The sequence below is a fragment of the Canis lupus genome, chromosome 10 (assembly GCF_011100685.1).
Source record: "Canis lupus familiaris isolate Mischka breed German Shepherd chromosome 10, alternate assembly UU_Cfam_GSD_1.0, whole genome shotgun sequence".
NCBI lineage: Eukaryota > Metazoa > Chordata > Mammalia > Carnivora > Canidae > Canis > Canis lupus.
This window is the reverse complement of record NC_049231.1, coordinates 45,447,362-45,468,401: the sequence shown is the minus strand read 5'-3', so window position 1 is coordinate 45,468,401 and position 21,040 is coordinate 45,447,362. Positions and strand designations below refer to the sequence as shown.

At 39.3% G+C, this 21,040-nt stretch overlaps 1 protein-coding gene across 8 annotated transcripts in view; it reads left to right on the top strand.

The window, feature by feature from the left end:
• The window catches only part of VWA3B (von Willebrand factor A domain containing 3B), a 229,576-nt gene that overhangs the window by 90,379 nt on the left and 118,157 nt on the right, over window positions 1-21,040 (top strand). For all 8 annotated transcript variants that reach the window (XR_005365788.1, XR_005365787.1, XR_005365789.1 and 5 more), the window contains exons 12-14: window positions 774-905; window positions 12,166-12,264; window positions 18,835-19,017. Coding sequence is in view for 5 of the 8 variants with exons in the window: in XM_038551081.1 (XP_038407009.1) it covers window positions 774-905; window positions 12,166-12,264; window positions 18,835-19,017 (414 nt within the window). In the remaining 3 variants the exon portion in view is untranslated. The remainder of the gene's footprint in view (window positions 1-773; window positions 906-12,165; window positions 12,265-18,834; window positions 19,018-21,040) is intronic.

Below are 21,040 nucleotides of genomic sequence, written 5' to 3'. Positions count from 1 at the left end.
ACACATCTCCATTGTTTTCCAGATGCTTTTCAGATCAGCATTTTAATTTCCAGTATTTATTAACAGTGTTGCATGCACTGGCAACAGAACTGATGTGTGGGAGGGGTGTAGGCTGATGGTTAGAAGCTTCCAGTTCCTACTCCACCTGTGCTGCCTCTGAGTTGTGTGACCTGAAGCAGACTGCTTCCTAATTCCTAGTCCCCACACCTACAGATGGGTGTCCTGGTACTGTCATTAATTAGTGTATTGATGTGTGTGTTACCACAGAAGATAGTGGTAGGGAGTGTTCGCAAATACAAAATACAGGTTTTAATTTTATAAACCTCTGTTGGAGAAATATAGGCTGGTAGAAGGCAAGTGAATAGATGTGTAACCAAATAATAGCCTTCACAAAAACATGATTACTGAAATGATGATGCCATTTTGGATTTCTCTTCCTTAAGCAGATTGCATTTACTGTGCATATGTAGTATACCATCAATGCTAGTATTAAAGACATTTAATATCATATTATAAATAAAAATTTATGCAAACATGTGATATATAATATATTCACACATAAATATATTTATAAAAGTATGATCTCCAAACTGTAAATTTTATTTAAATATTTTTTGTACTAGAAAAGATTTTCTCTTTTGAAGGTAATTTTTAGCTTCCAACACTGAAAATAGATAATAGTGATTAAATAGTGATTAAAATTTATCAAACTATGACCTTTACATTTTCTTCCATCTGAGTGGTGTTATGGTTAGATAATAATTCTCTTACAGGAACAGCTGAAATATAAAAGGAAATTCAATTTTGTGCAGTTTGACGCTCAAGCAGTTGCTTGGCAGGAAAAACTTGTTGAAATCAATGAAGATAATTTGAGAGGCGCTCAGTCCTGGATTAGAGACATTCAGGTAAGAAAGATGGAGGCTGGATCTGGGGGAAGAAGCCTGACTTGATCATGTGCTGAGTTAATTCATGCCATGGAAAGTCTTGAGAAAGGATTCTGAGCCCCAAGATGGCAGGGGTTTCACACACTTATTTTGTTTACAATGGTCACATTAATCTAAGCAGTTTAGTCACTATCTTAACATTTAGTTGAGCCTTTGTTCACACACACCATTTCCAGATCTGCTCTTGGCTCAGATCTCAGCCCCTCTATGAAGATAAATTTCAAAATTTGATTTTTTGTATTCAAACCTTCATATTTGATTTTTTGGAAACCTCATTTTTTCAAATAATATATTGCTGCTATTTGTAAAGTAGTACACTGGTGGAAACACACAGTACAGTGTGAATGGCAGAGACCAAAAGCAAGGAGAGAGGGCAGCGGCAGGATGCAGTGAGAAAGTGAAATGATTTCTTCAGGCCTGCCTTGTACTTGGAGAAATTTAAGGCTGCCCCTTTTGGCATTTACACAGACTACTAGGAAGGAATTTCCTTTCCTTAAATTTTCTCTTGTCTTGAACTTATCTTAATTTTTTTTTAAAGATTTTATTTATTTATTCATGAGAGACACAGAGAGAGAGAGGCAGAGACACAGGCAGAGGGAGAAGCAGGCTCCATGCAGGGAGCCAGATGTGGGACTGGGTCTCCAGGATCGCGCCCTGGGCTGAAGGTGGTGCTAAACCGCTGAGCCACCTGGGCTGCCCTTATCTTAATTTTTTAAAGAGTCCAGAGCCACATAGCATTCCAGATATTTGAGAAATGCTCAAATTCAAAATAAGGGCTTTTCTTAATAAGTCAGATACAGATCACAAACATCTTCAAAATAGTTTGGTGCCTGGGTTTTGAGTCCCAGATTTGCCAAAAAGCCACAAATGGATGCTAGAGAAGCTCCTTGAATATTTCTTGTGCTATCATTAGGATATACCAGAGTTACCCTTGGGATTGAATTTTTTTTTTTTTAATGGGGAAAGGAAGAAATATGTTTTATAGGAAATAATGATGCCTCTAAGTAATCTTGATCTAACTGGCCACCTTATCCTGGGAAAGAATATTCAATTCATACCCAACTTGATAAATTTCTAGGATTAACCAGTGAAATTACTTGAGATATGTGCTCCTTCTTTATATAGACCATAGGTAATTGTTCATTCAGAACCCACTAATTTAGAGTTTGTCATGACAAGATATTATAAATGTAATATCATTAGATAAAAACATTAATGGATACTGCTTTATACAAAAAATCACTAATGGAATAGAACTAGCCATTTAAATGGCTAAAAATATAACTCAAATCATTCTTTGTAAAGTATGATTCTGTTCTCTTCAAAAATCTTCATTGAAGCTCTTGCTTGCTTGAATGTGCAAAATGTATTTTCAAGATGACCAGATTTCTCTATATTCTTCTGACTAGTTTGGCTCAGGAATCAATACAGTGAATTCAGGACTACCACTCAGGCGTTCTGAAACTGCCATGTGCTGGTGTTGGAGCAGTAGTTCCCCAAGGAGGCATAGCCAGTCCTGAGGTCAGAGGAGCACAAGATGGGGCAGAGTCTCCCCACTGGTTGAGGGTAGGGTCTGGCCCAAGGCTTTTGGGGAGCAAGGAGGGAGCAGGTGCAAAAGAGGCACCAACTCCTGACCATCTTTCCTGTGATTCTCTCAGTTTGGCTTTCTCCTAGCTTTTCAGCATTCCCTGAACAGTGAGCTTATTAACAAGACTATTGAGATGGGGCTCAGAGAGGAGAGTTATGCTATTTACCATCTGAGCTACATTTCTGGTGCCCAAATGCTGAAGGAGTTTATCTGTGTGTGTGTTTTTTAACTTTTTTTTTTTTAAGATTTTATTTATTTATTCATGAGAGACACAGAAAGAGAGAGAGAGAGGCAGAGACACAGGCAGAGGGAGAAGCAGGCTCCACGCAGGGTGCCCAACATGGGACTAGATCCTGGGTCTCCAGGATCACGCCCTGGGCTGAAGGCGGCGCTAAACCACTGAGCCATCTGGGCTGCCCCTTTTTTTTAACTTTTTAATTTGAAATCATTTTAATCTTACAAAAGAGTTGCAGAGATAACACAGCGGGTGCCTGTATTGCGCTTCAGCCAGCTTCCCTAAAGTTAACATTTGACATAACCATAATTCATTTGTCAAAGCTAAGAAAATCACAGGGGGCACCTTGCTGGCTCAGTTGATAGAGCACGTGATTCTTGATCGTGGGATCCTGAATTCGAGCCCCATGTTAGGCTTAGAGCCTACTTAAAAAAAAATTTTTTTTAAATAAAGTCTGTTTAAAACAAAACAAAAACAAACTAAGAAAATCACATTGCTTCATTCACAGACTTTAGAGTTCATTAGTTTTTCTACTAATGTTACTGTTCTGTTCCAAGATTAAATCCAGGGTCCCACACTGCATTTATTTTTTTTAATTTTATTTATTTATAGTTAAAATATTTCATATTAGTTTCAGGTATACAACATAGTGTTTGACAATACTATACATTACTCAGTGCTCCCCACAGTAAGTTCAGTCACTATCTGTCACCATATGATGACATTACAATGTTATTGACTGTATTCCATCCACTGTACTTTTCATCCCCATGACTTATTTATTTGGTAACTGTAAGTTTCTACCTCTTAATCCCCTTCACCTCTTTTCATCATCCCCCCACATTACATTTAGTGGCAGAGTCTCCTCAGTCTCTTCCAGTCTGTAACATGTCCTCAAGTGATTCCTCGTCTTTCATGACCTTGACACTCTTTTGAAGAGTATTGATCGGGTGTTTTGTAAAATGTCCTTCAATTTGATTTTTTTCTGATGTTTTCCCATGGCTAGTTTGGGGTTACCACAGAAGTGATGCGTCCTTCTCAGTGCATCATGCCAAATAGTACATGATGTTGATATGCCTTAATACTGGTGATACTAACTTTGATCTCTTGGGTAAGGTGGCATCTGCCTGGTTACTCCCCTGTAAAGTTACTATTTTATCTTCTTATAGATAATATATGTTTTGGATGAGATTCTTTGAGGCTATGTACATATCCTTTGCTTTTGTTTTGTTTTTAAAGATTTTATTTATTATTCATGAGAGACACAGAGAGAGGCAGAGACATAGGCAGAGGGAGAAGCAGGCTCCCTGTGGGGACCCTGATGCAGAACTTGATCCCAGGACCTCAGGATCATGATCTGAGCCAAAGGCAGATGCTCAATTGCTGAGTCACCCATGTGCTCCATATCCTTTGTTTCTTAAACATTTACCCACCAATTTTAACATTCAGTGGTAGATCTTCTCTACAGCTACTGTGCTATTCTAATGGTGACTTTCTAGTTCCTCTATTCCTTTTATATTTATGTGTTAGAATTCTTCTGTAACTAAGAGTTTTCCCTTTCCCCCTCTTTTTTTTATTCATCAATCATATATTTATTTCATTATGGATTCATGAATATTGATTTACTCTTTCAATAATAATTCAATACTATTGTTATTTACTTTGTTACTAACTTGTTCCCACTTTGGCCTTTGAGAACTCTTTCAGGTTGCCCTGTGTGTCCTTCACATTTGCATATATCTTTATTTTTTTTCCTTGAATATTTCCTTATTTTCTGGCACTGTGAGATGTTTCATGATCATCTTCTATTTTCCCAGCCTCAACCCTCGAGTTTACCACTTTTCCAAGGAACCTTTATTTCTTTTATTAGAGAATGGTGTTTATAAGCCAAAATCTGGGCACTTGGATATGCTTATTGCTGCTACTAGACTCATTGGTTCTAGGTCCTGTCAGTGGACAGAGATGGGAAATATATGTATAATAGCCCATCTATATTCCTATAACTATTTATTGATATTTTCATTAAAAGAGAAAAATAAAACCATGAGTTCCTACTAATACCTCTTACACCAATCCAGAGCCACAGGGTTTATTTGTTTTTTTTTTTTTTTTTCAACTAGAGAGTCCTTTTATTTTTTCAACTCTAATCTTTATATATATGTATATATATTTTATTGGACTTTGAATTGCCAACATATAGCATTACACCCAGTGCTCATCCTGTCAAGTGCCCCCCTCAGTGCCCATCACCCAGTCACCCCATCCCCCCGCCCACCTCCCCTTCCACTACTTCTTGTTCGTTTCCCAGAGTTAAGAGTCTCTCATGTTCTGTCACCCTCATTAATATTTCCCACTTATTTTCTCTCCTTTCTCCTTTATTCCCTTTCACTATTTTTTGTATTCCCTGAATGAATGAGACCATATAATGTTTGTCCTCTGATTGACTTACTTCACTCAGCATAATACCCTCCAGTTCTATCCACGTTGAAGCAAATGGTGGGTATTTGTCATTTCTAATGGCTGAGTAATATTCCATTGTATACATAGACCACATCTTCTTTATCCATTCATCTTTCGATGGACACTGAGGCTCCTTCCACAGTGTGGCTATTGTGGACATTGCTGCTAGAAACATTGGGGTGCAGGTGTCCTGCCATTTCACTGCATCTGTATGTTTGGGGTAAATCCCAGCAGGCAATTGCTGGGTCATAGGATAGTTCTATTTTTAACTCTTTGAGGAACCTCCACACAGTTTTCCAGAGTGGCTGTACCAGTTCAAGTCACAGGATTTATTTGTAATGGATGTATTTGCTTATTTGTAACTTCTTTGCCCGCGAAAAACCTGATTCTCATTACATGTATTTATTCATTTTTTAAACGCTAGTATACATATAAAGTAGTTTCAGAATTTCTAACCCATACTCTGAGAAACAAATTTATGAGCTGGAGTGCACTGTTTACACATAGTTCCTTCTCTATTTAGCCTTACAGTATCTAGCCAAAAAATTATTTTCTAAAGATAGTAAGTCAGATACTCTTTTACCCAACTACTTCAGTGTGGTTATGTCACTAATTAGTATGTTGGTTTCCCCCACCCCCATATACTAGCTGAATTATATTTTAATTTGTACACGGCACTTTTTTGTGTACAGACCTGTGGATTTTTAACAAATGAATAGAGTCATATATATACACCTCTCTGACCAAAGATCCTGGGAAAAGGTAGACTCCAAATCTAGTAATCTAGTGAGAATCCTCAAACTCCATTCCACACTGCAGGCCCTGGCACATAGTCCAGTTCATTGGAAGCAGTGACAGTAGGAAAGTCATGGCTATCCTAGTCCCTGCTCTTCACCTCAGATCCTATAAAGTGGTCTGTCTGCTGGTAGCTACAAAATTCCAGCTGCCCAGTTGCCATTTCACAACCCAAGTCTTGTGGGCAGTCTGATCCACTAGAAACAATGGCACCAGTAAGGTCCTTGGCCAACCATGCCCCCGTGCCACAGCACTGTATGAGTGATCTGATGTGTTGGCAGCAGCAACAGTAGCAACATCCCAGGCTGTCTCAGACTGCACTCCATGCCTGGGGTATGGGCAGGTGGTCCCATACAACTATAGCAGTGGCAGCAGCAGAGCCTGCGGCACTTCTAAAACCAGGTCACCTGTAGATAAAGTGACCTGCCAGCAACAGCAAAGTCCCTGACTGTCCCAGCTTCACAACTGGGGCACCAATGGGAAGTCCAGTACTGCAACAACAACAAAGGCAAGGCTTTGTGTCTTCTTGCTCTCAACTCCGTGGTATAAATAGAGTCAGGCTCAGCAGCTTCTGCTCGTATACCCCAGAAGGTCACCTAGCACCATTAGACAGCCTAGAGATGTGCCTTTCCTGGGCTTCCTACAGACAGCACCAAATAGGAACTGAGTAGGAGCCCCAGCAGCACAAGAAGAACAAAGCAGACCAGAATAGGATTGCATGGGGTGGAAAATTTAATCGTCATTGGAACTAAAGCCCACAAACATAGGCTAAAATAAACATGCTAAACCTGAACAGGGTGAGTGCCCGCTAAATGACATTTAAATGGAAATAGTCTCCTAACATAGTAACCAAATTGTCTAGGACATAAAAACATCACTCAGCATACCAAGATCCAAGAAATCTATGTTTGAATGAGAAGAACAATCAGTTGATACCAATACCAACAGAGCCTTAGAGGTCTATGGGACAGTAAAAAAGATGTAATATTCATAGCATCAGAATTCTAGAAAAGAGTGTGGGGCTGAAAAAATATTGAAAGAACTAATGGCTAATGCTCCCCAGATTTGGTGAAAAGGCAAAAACTATAATTCAAGAACCTAAGGAAACTCCAAACAAGGTAAAATCAAAGAAATCCATACCATGACACATTATATTTAATCTTCTGAAAACTAAAGACAAAGAAAAATCCTAAAAATAGCCAAAGAGAAATAACACATAAACTATAAAGGAACACCAATTCAAATGTCAACAGTTTCTCATCTGAAACCATGAGAACAGAAGAAAGTATACAATATTTTTCAAGTGCTCAAAGAAAAGAACTGTAAGCCATGAATCGTCTTTCTGGTGAAAATATCCTCAGGGTTGAAGGAAAAGGAAAATGAAGAAAACTTGATGCTGGGAGATATATCCTTAGAGAATAGTTAATGGAAGCTCTCCAAATAGGAAGAAAACTTGGACCTTCAGAAATAAAAGAAGAGCAGGTGGAACAGGTAGATATAGAAGTAAACATGGTAGAGAATCCGTCCTCATGAGTTGCTTTATTCATGTTTTATGGTTCAAGCAAAAGTTTAACACCATCTAATACAGTGTATAATAAATATAGAGGAAGTATTTCCGACAAGGAACTAAATGGAAAGGATAGTTTTTACACTTAACTCGAAATGTTAAACCATCAGTATCAGTATGCTCTGATAAGTTACACATATGCATAAGAAAATACCTAGAGCAACCATGAAGAGCACTACATAAGGCAACACACTCAAAAACATTACAAATAAATCAGGATAGAACACTAAAAAATGTTCAAATAATCCTTATGAAGGCAAGGAAAAATAAGATATAGGAGAAACAGAGGAGATACACAAAAAACAAAAATGGGAAACTTAATTAAATGTCTATAATTATATGCAAATGGTCTAAATATGCCAATTACACGACAGAGGTTGGAGAGTAGACAAAAACATGACCCAACTGTATGTGGTCTGTAAGAAACTCCCTTCAAAAATAATACAGGTTGAAAGTAAAAGGATGGCAAAGATATATAAACACTAACTTTTAAAAATCTGGAGTAACCATGTTAATATCACATAAAGTAGAGGTTAAAGCAAAGAGAACTACCAAGAGACATAACAATAATAAAAAGATCAGTCCAACAAGAGGATAACAATCCTACTAGCTACACTCTTGGTGAACACAGCATAACATATAAACCTGTACAATCATGGTGTTGTACATCTAAAACTAGTGTACCATTATGTGTCAGCTATACTTTAATTTAGAAAAAAGAAGACAATAATCCTAAAGATGTATGCACCAAATACGAAAGCTTCAAAATACATGGGACAAAACCTGATGGAGTCAAAAGAAATGATAAATATAGCAATTCTAGTTGGGGCCTTTAGTACCCTACTCTTAGCAGTTGATAGTCCTACTAAAGAGTCAGGAAGGATTTGGAAGAACTGAACACCACCATCAACTAACTGTATCTAATTAACATTTGTGGAATGCTCCATCCACCAATAGTATACATATTCCTTTCTAACAAACATTGAACAGTCTCGTAAATAGACCATATCTTGAGTCATAAAACAACCCTTAACAAAATTTTAAAAATTGAAATCATACAATATTGAGTCACACAGATGTTTTCTGACCGTAGTGGAATCAAACTAGAAATCAATAACAGATACCACGAAAATCTCAGAACACTTGGAAATTAAAGAACAGGCTTTGAATAGTTCACTGATCAGAAAGGAAATCACCAAGTTTAAAATTTCATAGAATTTAATGAAAATTAAGCAAAACATGAAAATTTGTGGAATGCAGATAATACTGTACTGAGAAGGAATTTAATGCACCAAAAGCCTACATTAAGAAAGAGGAAATGATTTCAAATCAATAATCTGTGTCCTTATGTCAAGAATTTCTGGTCTCTCTTTTCATGGATGTCTATATAGCAAACAGCCTTGGAAAGCAGCAAAAGGTGGCATGCTTAATATCCAGTATAAAGATAATATCTTATTCCAGAGCAAAGAACAAGCATGCTTACAGTCCATTATAGGATATTCAAGGTCCCTCCACTTTAACATAACCTACTGTGTGTACAAGTGTCACTTAACCCTCTTCCCATTACCCTTTGGGAATCGAGGCTCAGGAAACTAGTGCAAAGAAAAAAAAAAAAAAACCCAAAAAACAAAAACAACAAAACCCTGACGTTCTGGCCACTGCTATTGCTGTGAGTGGTAAAGTCCTTTGTCAGTGCCCCAGGAGGCTTGGATCATCTCCCAGCACCCACGTTAATTTGCAAGTAAGGTAAAATCTCAGGCCCTTCACAGCTTTTTATGTATATTCATGCAAAAACTTGTAACCAAATGTTTGTAACAGCTTTATTTATAAATGCTCAAAATGGGAAATGACAGATATCCTTCAGTAGGGAATGGATAAACAATTTTACATCTATACAATGATGGGTGCTACTCATCAATAAAAAGGAACAAACTTTCAATTCATGAAATAACTTAGGTAAACCTTAAATGCATTTGAAAGAGGCTTGACCCAAAAGGCTGCATACTGTGAGGAAGACGTAGAGGTTAAGTCCAGTTTCCTTACTTGGACTCTGAGGGGTAGAGTACCTCATTACTGCTGGGTAGGAGTGGATACTGTTGGGCAGGGGGGACTTGTTACTTCTGGTGAAGATGAGAGTCTTGGCTCACTACTTCACCTTCTCTGCCACCACCCTGGTAGGAGTGTCAGGGCATTTTATTTTATTGATCCTACTTGACCTTCTTGGGTCCATGGGTTTATATCTGTTATTGTTTTTGGAAAATTCTCAGCCATTCCTTTTTTTTAGTTATTTCTCCTATCCTGTTTTCTTTGTTGTGTTCCCAATTATGCACATGTCAGACCATCTGATATCATCCCACAGCCCTTTGATGCTTGTTTCTATTTTGATTTACTCTTTGTATTCATCTGCATTACTGTGTTTTTTATTTTTACTGTTCCCATTCAATTATTTCTTAAGGTTTCCATCCCTCTGAAATTTCCCATCTGGCCTTCAGTGTTGTTCAACTTTGCCATTAGAATTTTTCGTGTATTAATCACAGTTTTTTAAAAAGCCATTAGAAACGACAAATACCCACCATTTGCTTTGACATGGACGGAACTGGAGGGTATTAGGCTGAGTGAAATAAGTCAGTTGGAGAAGGACTAACATTATATGGTCTCATTCATTTGGGGAATATAAAAAATAGTGAAAGGGAATAAAGGGGAAAGGAGAAGAAATGAGTGGGAAATATCAGAAAAGGAGACAGAACATGAGAGACTCCTAACTCTGGGAAACGAACAAGGGGTGGTGGAAAGGGAGGTGGGCGGGGGGTGGGGGTGACTGGGTGATGGGCACTGAGGGGGGCACTTGATGGGATGAGCACTGGGTGTTACGCTGTATGTTGGCAAATTGAAGTCCAATAAAAAAATAAATAAAAATAAAAATAATAAAATAAATAAAAAATCTTCTTTCAAACATTTTCAGCCTCTGTTTCCTATCTGAATTTGTTTCTGATGAGTGCTTTTGTATCATAGCAATATGTTGGGTTTTTGTCTTTTTAGTATGCTTTGTTGTTGTTGTTGTTAGAAGTTGGACATCATGTATAGTACATAGAGACTGAGGTAAATATTATTTATGTCTGGAAATGAGCATAACTTTCTTTTGGAAGGTAGAGGGGTATAGTTAATCTAATCCAGAGTCGGGCTAGGTTTGAGGTTGGTCTATTACCATTACCTTTTGCACACTGTGCCCATCATATTCCTGTGGTGGTACTTGGGGTTACGGTGGGAGATGATGTGCTAAAGACCCGTTCTTCAGTGTCTGCTCCACCCTCAGATTGTCATTTTCAACTCACATTGGGCTGCCAGGAGAGTCTGTCTCTTATAAGTTTCCTGCCACTCAGTGTTCATAGGGGAGTGCAGGAGTGGGTGTTCTCTGAATGAGCCTTCATCTTAGATGGCCTGGTCTCCTGGAGGCTTCAGGGTGTGTCCCTCCCAGGAGTTTGGAGCCTGACACCTAGGCCGGCTTCTTCTCCAGGAGTGGATGGCTTAGTTTTTTCCCCTTCCCTTCCCTCTGCTGTCCTGGATTTTCACCAGTGCCCTAAGGGTGACTGTGTTACCCTCCTCTCTCCCCCACTACACACATTCACACATAAGGGCTTTTGTTCTGAGGGTGAGATAGAGGATGAGGGTCCCTTGTGTCCTTGTTCCTCTCCCCCAGTTCTGCACCATGAAGACTTTTTTGGGCCAGTCTTTTCTGTGAGCACCCTGTGGCCTTTGTGGCAATAAGCCTTCAAGAGGGTGCAGATTTCCTTAGATCCGTGGCCCATGGACCTTTACCTTCTCACCAGTATATACCTGGCTAGCCTCTACCACTTCCTCAACCACCCCAGCCCAACTCTTCTTACTAGTATCTATCTGCTGCATATCATCCCAGAAGCCAGGGCTTGCATCTCACTGGTCTTTGCAGGTGTCTGTCTGTTCTCACAATTTGGGGTAGGTGAATTGCCCTGTTATCTGAGCACTCTGATGAGCAAAACAAAAGGCATTTACTTGTTGATCGTCTGGCTTCTTCTTGTTACAAGTTTGGCAGTAACACTCTTGACAGTGCTCCGTGTCCTTGGGCAGAAACTGCAGGAGTTTGAAAAACTTAGAGTTTCTTTGCTCTACTCCAGATTGCTGATGTTACCATGCTTATGTTTGAATAAATCCTGGTGTGCCCTGCCAGGCTTGTAATCAGACTCTATGTTTAAGCCGTGTTGACAGCCGAATGAACAGTAACTGAGTTAGTGCCTCACACATAAACACACAAAGATAAAGTTGCATTAAGAGCTGTGTCGTCATGACAGGAAATCCATAGTCCTGGCTTCTAGCAATCCTGGAATTGTCTGGATAGAGGTTTTTATGGCACACCCAGGGATTTGGCTCCTGGGAATTACTGAGTTTAGATTATTAGCCCAATATTATTTTATCTTTTATTTCACAGGTATTTTTCTTTCTTTCATTGGAAGCAGAAAATAAATAGCACTTATTTGTGAGATCTTTTTTGAGATTCAGGATGTGCTTAGTCTCTCTCTCTCTCTCTCTCTCTCCTTTGTAGATCGGAAGTTCCACAAACACCCTGCATGCCTTGCAAATTGCTTTTGCTGATAAAGAAACACAAGTAATCTACCTTTTGACAGATGGGAGACCTGATCAGGTACTTACCAAAGTTGGGAAGAAAGAGGGATTCACCAATATCCTGAAAGTAAATGCCGAGAATGGGTTTGAGAGACCTTTTTCAGCTGCTTGAAACAGCTTGAAAAGCTTTTGAGGGATGTTTCCTTGGCTTAGGGACCCAGAACTAAGGTGACAAAATACAACGAGGAATTCCTTTGTCTGCCGAAATGCAGAGGAAAATTTATGTGACAGCCAAGTGTTGTCTGGTTTATACGCCACACACCCACAGGCCTGGAGACCAATCCCATGAAAGGAGATATCCACTTTCCATTGAGGTCTGGTTTATATTTTATTACAAACTAAGAGTGAGGAGATTCTTTTTGATTTTTTTCCTTTGGGGACTCCAAATCTAAACATGTCACTGCACAATGTCCTTGGTTTTACCCCTAATTTTAACTTAGTAATCATTTAAACAAAAGCATGCCTTTCTAGTGAAATGTTCTTTGTTTTGCTTAGCCTGACTGGAAAATATTTGAAAAGTTTTAGCGGAGTCTGTTCATCTTCTTTTGAGCTTTGTGAATGAAAGACTAATGCTCTGGGCATTAAATAAACATACGGATTTGCAGGCCAGTACAATGTAAATTAACCGCTAAAGTGAATTAGTATCAACTTGCATCCTTCATTGTGAAGTGTTTGCACGTGAAGAGTGCTAGGCAAATATTGTAAAATATCCTGCGTCAAATGGGCCAGGGCTTAAATAGTAAAGCAACTAGATTTTATTATGGCATTATATCTATGACAAAGAAGTTATATGTAAAGTGAAATTTTATTTGGAAAGATTTTTTTTATCAACTTCACTGGGCTTTCTATTCAAAAACAGTTTATTGTGTCTTGCTTATGTTCCATGTGTGGTGCCAAGGTTTGAGGCTACAAACGTGAATAGTATTTTACCCCTGCCTTGGGGACACTTACACTTTGGAAGATATGCTTAGACATATGTGGTTAATTCTGATCTGACACAGGGTGCGGGGTTGTTATGCTGTGAGATGTCTGGGAGCAGAAAGATGAATTCTGCTGTACAAGATGGAGAGAAGGCTGGGGAAGGTTCCACCGAGGAGGAGAAATTTGAGCTGGAAAGAGGAGAAGGAATTTTCTAGACAGAGATTACTGATATTCTGGGCAGAAGGAACAGAGGTGTGGAACTCTGTGGATTGCGCAGAGAAACAATCTGAGAGCAAGGGCAGTGTTGGAAGAGTGTCAGGGCTGAGGCTGGAAAGTTTGGTTGGGGGAGATTGTCCTTGACGGCCACCTGGAAAAAGTAGGTGGGCTTTACCACAGAGGGTGGGTGGGGGCTCAGCAGGTCAGGTGGTCCCATTCACTTGTATTTTAGGAATGTGCCTCAGCAGTGCAAGGGAAAGACTAAATCTTGATGGGAGCTGGTGAGGGCCTGCCTCAGGTAGGAAACAGAAATGTAGGAGAGGATTCTCCTCAGAGATGAGATAATAGAGTAGCATCAAAGGACTTGGTGACCAGTTTGAGAGCAGAGGAGGACAGAATGAGGAAAAGATGGGAGCAAGAGAGAAAGGAATCATGGTGACTCATTTTCTGGTTTATAATAATTATGTTAGTAACTGACTTAAATTTAAATTTAAAGAAGGAACAAGCTTGGGAATTGCTGGTGGAGGAAGTCCAGTTTGAGCACCTGTGGTCTAGGAATGACCGGAAGGCCCTAGAAATGTGGGGCCAGTGTTTGGGGAAGATGGGAGCTAGAGATTCCAATCTGAAAGCCATCTGGACAAGCAGTCTTTTCCTTTTTAATAAACTTACAGATTTTACTGTTTGCACTATAGGCAATTTAGAAAATATAGATAAGCATATAAGCATAAAAAAAGAAGAAAGTTTAACTTAGTCATAATTCAATTTTGTGTTATGCCTTGTTTCATCTAATATATATATTTTTTTGCAAGTCATGAGAAATTCTTCCAAAACATCATTCTCAATGACTGCATCATATTCCATTACATAGATTTAATATAATGTCTAATATAATGTCTTAGAAATTAATTTTGTTTATTTTATTTTTGAAGAGTAATATATTCACATGATTTAAATTAGGGAAGTACAAAAGGGTATGCAGAGAAAATTCTCCCTCCAACCTCCTGTTCACTAGCTAAGAGGCAATGTATGCTACCAGTTTCTTGTATCTTCTTTCAGAGATTGTTATGCAAGCAGAAATGTATTTACATATACTCCCTTTTATAAATATATCAATGGTAGTGTATTATACACATGATTCTGCACCTTTATTAATAAAACAACATGCCTTGGAAATTGCTTAATATATAAAGAGCTTCCTCATTTTTTTTTTACAGCTGTCTAGTATTCCTGGAGATGGATGTTGAGGTTGTTTTCAGTCTTTCTGTTTTACACTGTGTTGCAAAAGTAACTGTGCACACATGTTTTGCATATGTATATCTGTAGTATAAATTCTGAGAAGTAGATAGTCCAAAGGTATACATTTTGATAGATACTGCCAAATAGTCCCCAGAAGGGATGGACCAAGTAACACTCCTGTTAGGGGTGTATTGGGAAGGATTCTTAATCCACTTCCACCATGTACTTCTAAGGGTCTAGAATCTCCCCAGAGTGTGTACAAAATGTACTTGTACATTTCTCTGGGGGAGAAGAGCCCTCCCTAGCTTTCACTGGAAGGCCTGTCCACTTAAAGATCAAGAACTATGGATACAGATGATAATTGGAATCGGAACAATGCAGGCCACCTGAACAGTAATTTCTAAATCCTACGTAGGCATTTTGTGTTCATAGCTGCCTTTTCTCACATGCAGTCCATTGCTTCTGCATTGTCTCTCAGATTCTCTCCAAAAAGCAAAAGAATATTTGATATTCATGTTCTGTGTGGAGGACATTAAGATGTATCACTAGATCTACATTTCTTTTTGAATTTTTACTGACTTTGTAGGACCTGAATATGTTAAGGCCAGTGCTATTGTTCCCAATACTCAGCAGAATTTTCTGCTTGATAGGACACACAGAGATGATTGTTCCGGATTTAATTCCATAGATAGCAGCTTACTGCTTGTTTATTAAATGTCCAGGGAAGAATAATATAGCAAGACAAGTCTTAAATTAATCAAGTTAAAAGAATTCTAATAAAGAATAATAATTCTTTATTAAAGTAGAATTGCTATGTGTCCTTGTGGGCATCTCCAGGTGTGAATGGACAAAGCCCAGTGCAGTCTTTGGCTGCAGTCATTTTGAGGCTTCTTTGAAGTTAGGAACTTACCCTGGCAGATATCAAGAACATGGGAGTGAGAAAAGTTTCTTGCACCATTCTAAACAAAAATGAATGGGTAAAACCTGATAATGAGGTGTGCAAGGGGTGGGTACAGTGTGAGCCACCTGCAGAAACAGGCCTTCATCAGGCAGTTAGGAGGACCATCCTTGCCTTTCTTGCCACCCCAAGTTGACATTATAGGTGAAAGGGTCCTCTGGCTGCACATCTGTTTAGATTCTGACAAGAGTACTGACAAGAGTCTCTCAGGTATGCTGCTTGGCCTCATTTCGGTATTGAAGGGACTTCTATGGGGGAACATATGGAGGAGTCCAGAGCTGAGAAATGTTTCCTCTATGTGATACAGGACTCACACAAGGAGAAGGCCCACTACACTCTATAGCAGAGCTAATAGAGTAAGTGGCTGGGAGGAGTCAGGGTCCAAGGGGCTGCTGTGGTAAAAGGTTTGCTTCTATATTCTGAGTCTCATCTTAAAGCTGTGAGGGGATAAACCAGGGAGAGGAATCCTTGGGTGGGGTCCAGGCAGGAGGTCAATGGCTATTTTCCACTGCAGGGATAGAGCTCTTTCTGGAGTCAAGGTGCACCCCAACCCTCTGCCTAGCTCTCTAACACCATACCTGGTACTAGAACATCATACCAGGTTAGCAAATATTACCTGAGGCTGAGTGCAGGTGGGGAGCTCACCACATTATACTAACAGACTTTCTCCTGCCTGTACCCTCTTTAGCTTTATGCAATGATGGAAATGGCTTTGGAGCCAGAGACCTGGGTTGGAAGCTCACCCCCAGCACTGCCCATCAGAATGACCTTGGGCAAGTCCTCTACTGTGAATTTCCTCATCTGTGGCTTAAAGCTAATACTCCCTACTCACAGGGTTGCTTTGAGTAAATGAGATGATGCTCCCATGAATGCATTCTACAGTTACTGAGCATCTTTTATAGGCCAGGCACTATCAGTCTGGAATACAGTGGTAAGCAAGATGAACAAAGTACCTGTCTTTAGCAAAGCCTGTGTTTTATAGGGAGATAGGCATGTTCAAATAAATAAATGAAATAATGTCAGGTAGCATTTTAAAAGATGAAAATGCTGCCCACAGTACCTGGCACCCACAGTCATTACTAAATCAGTGTTAATTTCTTTCCCTTCCCAAATATCTTAGCTGTAAGTCAGTATAGGAATAGTTCTTAGCTAAAACACTATAAAATTAACAGAATTTAGAGCTAGCATCTCCAGTCTGGTATCAGGGGCAATGGCCACGATTCCCTGGTAAGAAATGAGGACAACAACAGTACCCACCACAGAGGGTCATAGGGAGGGTGCAGGCAGAGAGCAGAGGCAGAGCTCTTAGTGCTTGATACATAATAGGTACTCAGAAATGGAAGCCAGGCTGAAGGAAGGGGAGGCAGCAGAGAGGGCTTTGCTCTGTGTTTGCTTTTGTCAACAGGGATGTGGTCAGCTTGGTTAGGTTACTGTTTGATTAGAAACCAGCTGATGGCCAGAGGGGAGAGGAGAGAAAAAAAATGAGAGGTGGAGGTGGACTTAATGGGCAAGGGGCAGGCTCAGTGCTGGAGCCAGACACAGAGACTGAGGCTGTATGTAAGCCGTGGCTAGAATGAGATCAGACCACTTAACCAGCCACCTTACTGGGCAATGTATTAGCTGCCCAAGGCCAGCCAGTGGTGTGTCCAGAGTCCTCTCTCCCTTTTCACTCTGCCTTCCCAGAGCGCATAAGACAAATACAGGGAAGGGTTAAAGGCCAAATGTAGAAACTGGAAGTGGAGAATGCAAATTGGCTGAAGGAGCCAGCAAGTTGGGTCAATCAAAGAGGGACTCCTGGCACTGAGAAATGCAGAGGAAGTGGGGGCAGGACCATCGGAGGCCGTTTCTGAAGGTTCTCAGCAGGACTGTGGTAGTGTGGTGGAGAGATGGCAGGAGAACTCATCAGTTCATCTTTCCTGAGGGTCTGATAATGGAACATAACCTGAGAGTCAGTCCTTACCAAGAGACCAAATGAGAGGAATGAACAGTCTGGCATTGCTTCTAATACTAAAAGTTGGCTTTGAATTCCAGTGTTACCACTTAAGAGCTTGATGGTCCTAGGACACTGAATTCTTCTGAATCTCAATTTCTCCTTCTGTCTGTGGGGCCACGTTAGATTTGCATATTACTGGGAAGAAAAGCAGAAGAGCAAATGATGGCTGAAACATGGAAAGATTTATATTTCTATGGATAAGAATCCCAGCAGTAGGTAGTCTAGCCTCTACAGCTATTCAAGGATGTCTCCAAAAAACAGCTTTTTGTGTGTGTGTTCATTCTCCACCATCTGTATTTATAATTTCTGCCCTCCTGGCTGCAAGGTGGCTGTTCCACATCTAGGCAGTGTCCATTTTCCAAGGGTGAGCGGGAATGGAAAGGGGAAGAACATTAGGTTTTGTTGTTGTTGTTAAATATTTGTCTTTTTAGTAGAGAAAAGGAATATCTGACCTGAGACTTCTGCCTGTATCTCAACAGACAGAACTGGGTCACATGGCTAACTCTAGCTGCAAGAGAGTATCAGAAGATGAGTTTTTATGTGTATGTTTGTTTATTTGTTTTAAACTGGGCGCATTGCTGTCATGAAAAGAAAACCAGGTTGCTGCCAGTAAAAAAGGATGAAAGGAATTTATATTAGTAGGCAATTACCTGTCTTTCTAACACTACCTCACAGGGTGGTTGTGAGGATTAACTGCCATGTTAAACTCCCAACAGAGCGCCTAGCACATGGAGCCCTCATAACTATCTCTTCTTTCACTCTGTGGGAGACACATTGACCGTGGCCTGTATGAAGCTGGAAAATCTTCTTTTCAAGTAGATGCTTTGGAAGCTACATTGAGATCCAGTAGCCCTACCCTGTAGAATTCCAATAGCCAGGATGTTCTACCCTGATACTTCCAGTGCTCTAAAGTATATCCCAGCACTTTAAAAACATGAACTCTAGGTTTGGGTGCACCTAAAATTGAATGATTTGGTTAGTCATATCTCTCTTTCAGATTCTTTTCTACATCAAATTGTGAGCCCTCAGAGGCAAGGGCTGAGTCATTGGTCTTTATCATACTCTCACCATCTGGCAGTGTTTGCTTTGTTTATTGAATTGAATTGACACCTTTCCAAGAAGCCACTCATCAATGTATAAGGAATTACTAGTTGAGAATCTCACTATTTCTAGCAAATACTAAGGATTTTCACATCTTATTTTTTCTTTCTCTTCCTCTCTCTCTTTCCATCTGCCTTTTCCCCCCTCAAAATGTATCATTTCAGCCACCTGAAATGGTCATAGAGCAAGTCAAAGTTTTTCAGAAAATTCCTATTTACACCATCTCCTTCAATTACAATGATGAGATTGCAAATGGCTTTTTGAAAGAGCTTGCTTCTTTGACTGGGGGAGAGTTCCACTTTTATAATTTTGGCTGCAAGGATCTGTGTCCTCCAGAGGCTGTTCAGGTAAGAGCTTAATGAATTGAGAAGAGAGTGTTCATTTATTTGAGCATTATAGACTGGAGGCTATTGGAAGCCTTATTTGAGAAAATTGTAACCATAAAGACAATTAAGTTGACCAAATGAAATCACTTCACCATGTACTGCAAAATATGATCCAAGGACCATCTGAAGTAAAGGATTTGTGAAAATGCAGATTCCTGGGTCACACTTCAGAGCTGCTAAATTAGGCTCTAGGCATAGAAGCCCAGGAATCTTAATATACTTTGTTTTTCTTCTAGGCTTTTTATTATAGAGAGTTTCAAATACACAAAAGTAGAATATATGGACCCTTGCCCCACATACCCATCAGTCAGATTCAATAATTATCAAATTTTGCCAAACTTTAGGAATCTGTATTTTTAGCAAGCATCCCAGAGGGTCCCTACCTGAAGTTTGTTAACCACTATTTGCAGACATTTGTGGGAAACTTAAGAAAAATTCAGATCCTAGGTAATTGTCTCCTTACTTCTCAGACTATATATCCATGGGACCATCTGATAAAGAATTCATTCTAATGACCTGATAGGAGAAAGTAAATAAAATTCTATTCTCCAATCCTCTAGTGTTGGCCTGAAGATATGCATTTTAAGAATGTCTTTCTAGAGAATATTTTTTGTCTTAATCTTTGTCCTCTAGAGTCACTTTAAATCCAGGACAAGCCAGAATACCAATCAGTGTGTACATTTGAAGAAACTACCAGAGTCTGGGGGATTAATCATCTGAAAGGATTGGAGGGAACAATGACCTTTCTGAGCTTACACAGGACAGGGAATAGTGACTACCCCCCTCAGCTAGACTGGAAAACATCATAATACTGTGGGTATTGGGTAGAGTATAAAGAAGGATCTTGCCTCAGGTGTATGAGCAACCAAATGCTGCTCCAGTTCTGCCTTGAAAATCTTAAATTCAAGACCCAAAAGGATAAATCTTTTCTAAGGAACTTAACTACATCCCTGAACAAACCCCAAGAATAATTATAAAAAAGCAAAAATATCCATCACCTAAAAAAATAAAATTGACAATTTCTACATCCAATCAAATAGGACCAGGTACATAAAGAAGCAGGAAAATACAGGTCCATAACGAGAAAAAGTGAACAGAAAAATTAAAACATATGCATAGCTGACTCAATATTAAAGCATTAAAATAGTTATTGTAGCTGTGTTTGATATGTTCAAAAAGGGAGAGACATGCAAGATTCAAGTAAGACACAAAATTTTTAGAGATGAAAACTACAATGCATGAGATGAAAAATACATGGAATAGGAACAACAGCAGGTAAAACACTCCAGAACAAAAGACTAGTAAACTGTAAAGCAGCAATAGAAACTATCCAAAATGTAGCACAGAGAAGAAAGAGAATTAAAACAATAAACAAGCCCCCAGAAAATAAGGCATAAGTGAGCTGTGGACAAATTCAGGTAGCCTAATAAATGTGAAATTGAAACAATAATGTCATAAATTCTCCGAATTGGTTGAAAACTATAAACCCACAGATCCAAACACAATGAGCGCCAACCACAAGAAACATGAAGAAAATCATACCAAGTCATATCAGAATTAAACTTCTCCGAAGTATTGACAAAGAGAAAATCTTTAAAGAATAGGGTGAAAAAAGACAAATTATGTATGGAATGCAGATAAGGATGACAGCATATTTCTCATCAGAAACAAGGCATGTGAAGAAACAGTAGAATGATATTTTTAAAGTACTGAAAGGGAAAAAAAAGCTCAGTGTAGAATCTATACACTGAAAATATCTTTCAAAAAGGGAAGTGGAATGAAGACTTCAAAGATATACAAAAACTAAAAGAATTCATCACCAATAAATCTGCTGTACAAGAAATGTTAAAGGAAGTACATTAGGCAGAAAAAAAATCATACCAGATGGAAATACATATCTACACTAAGGAATGAAAAGCAAAGAATAACGGCACATGGATAGCTGCACATGGATAGCTGCATGGTAACTGCATGGGTAGATATG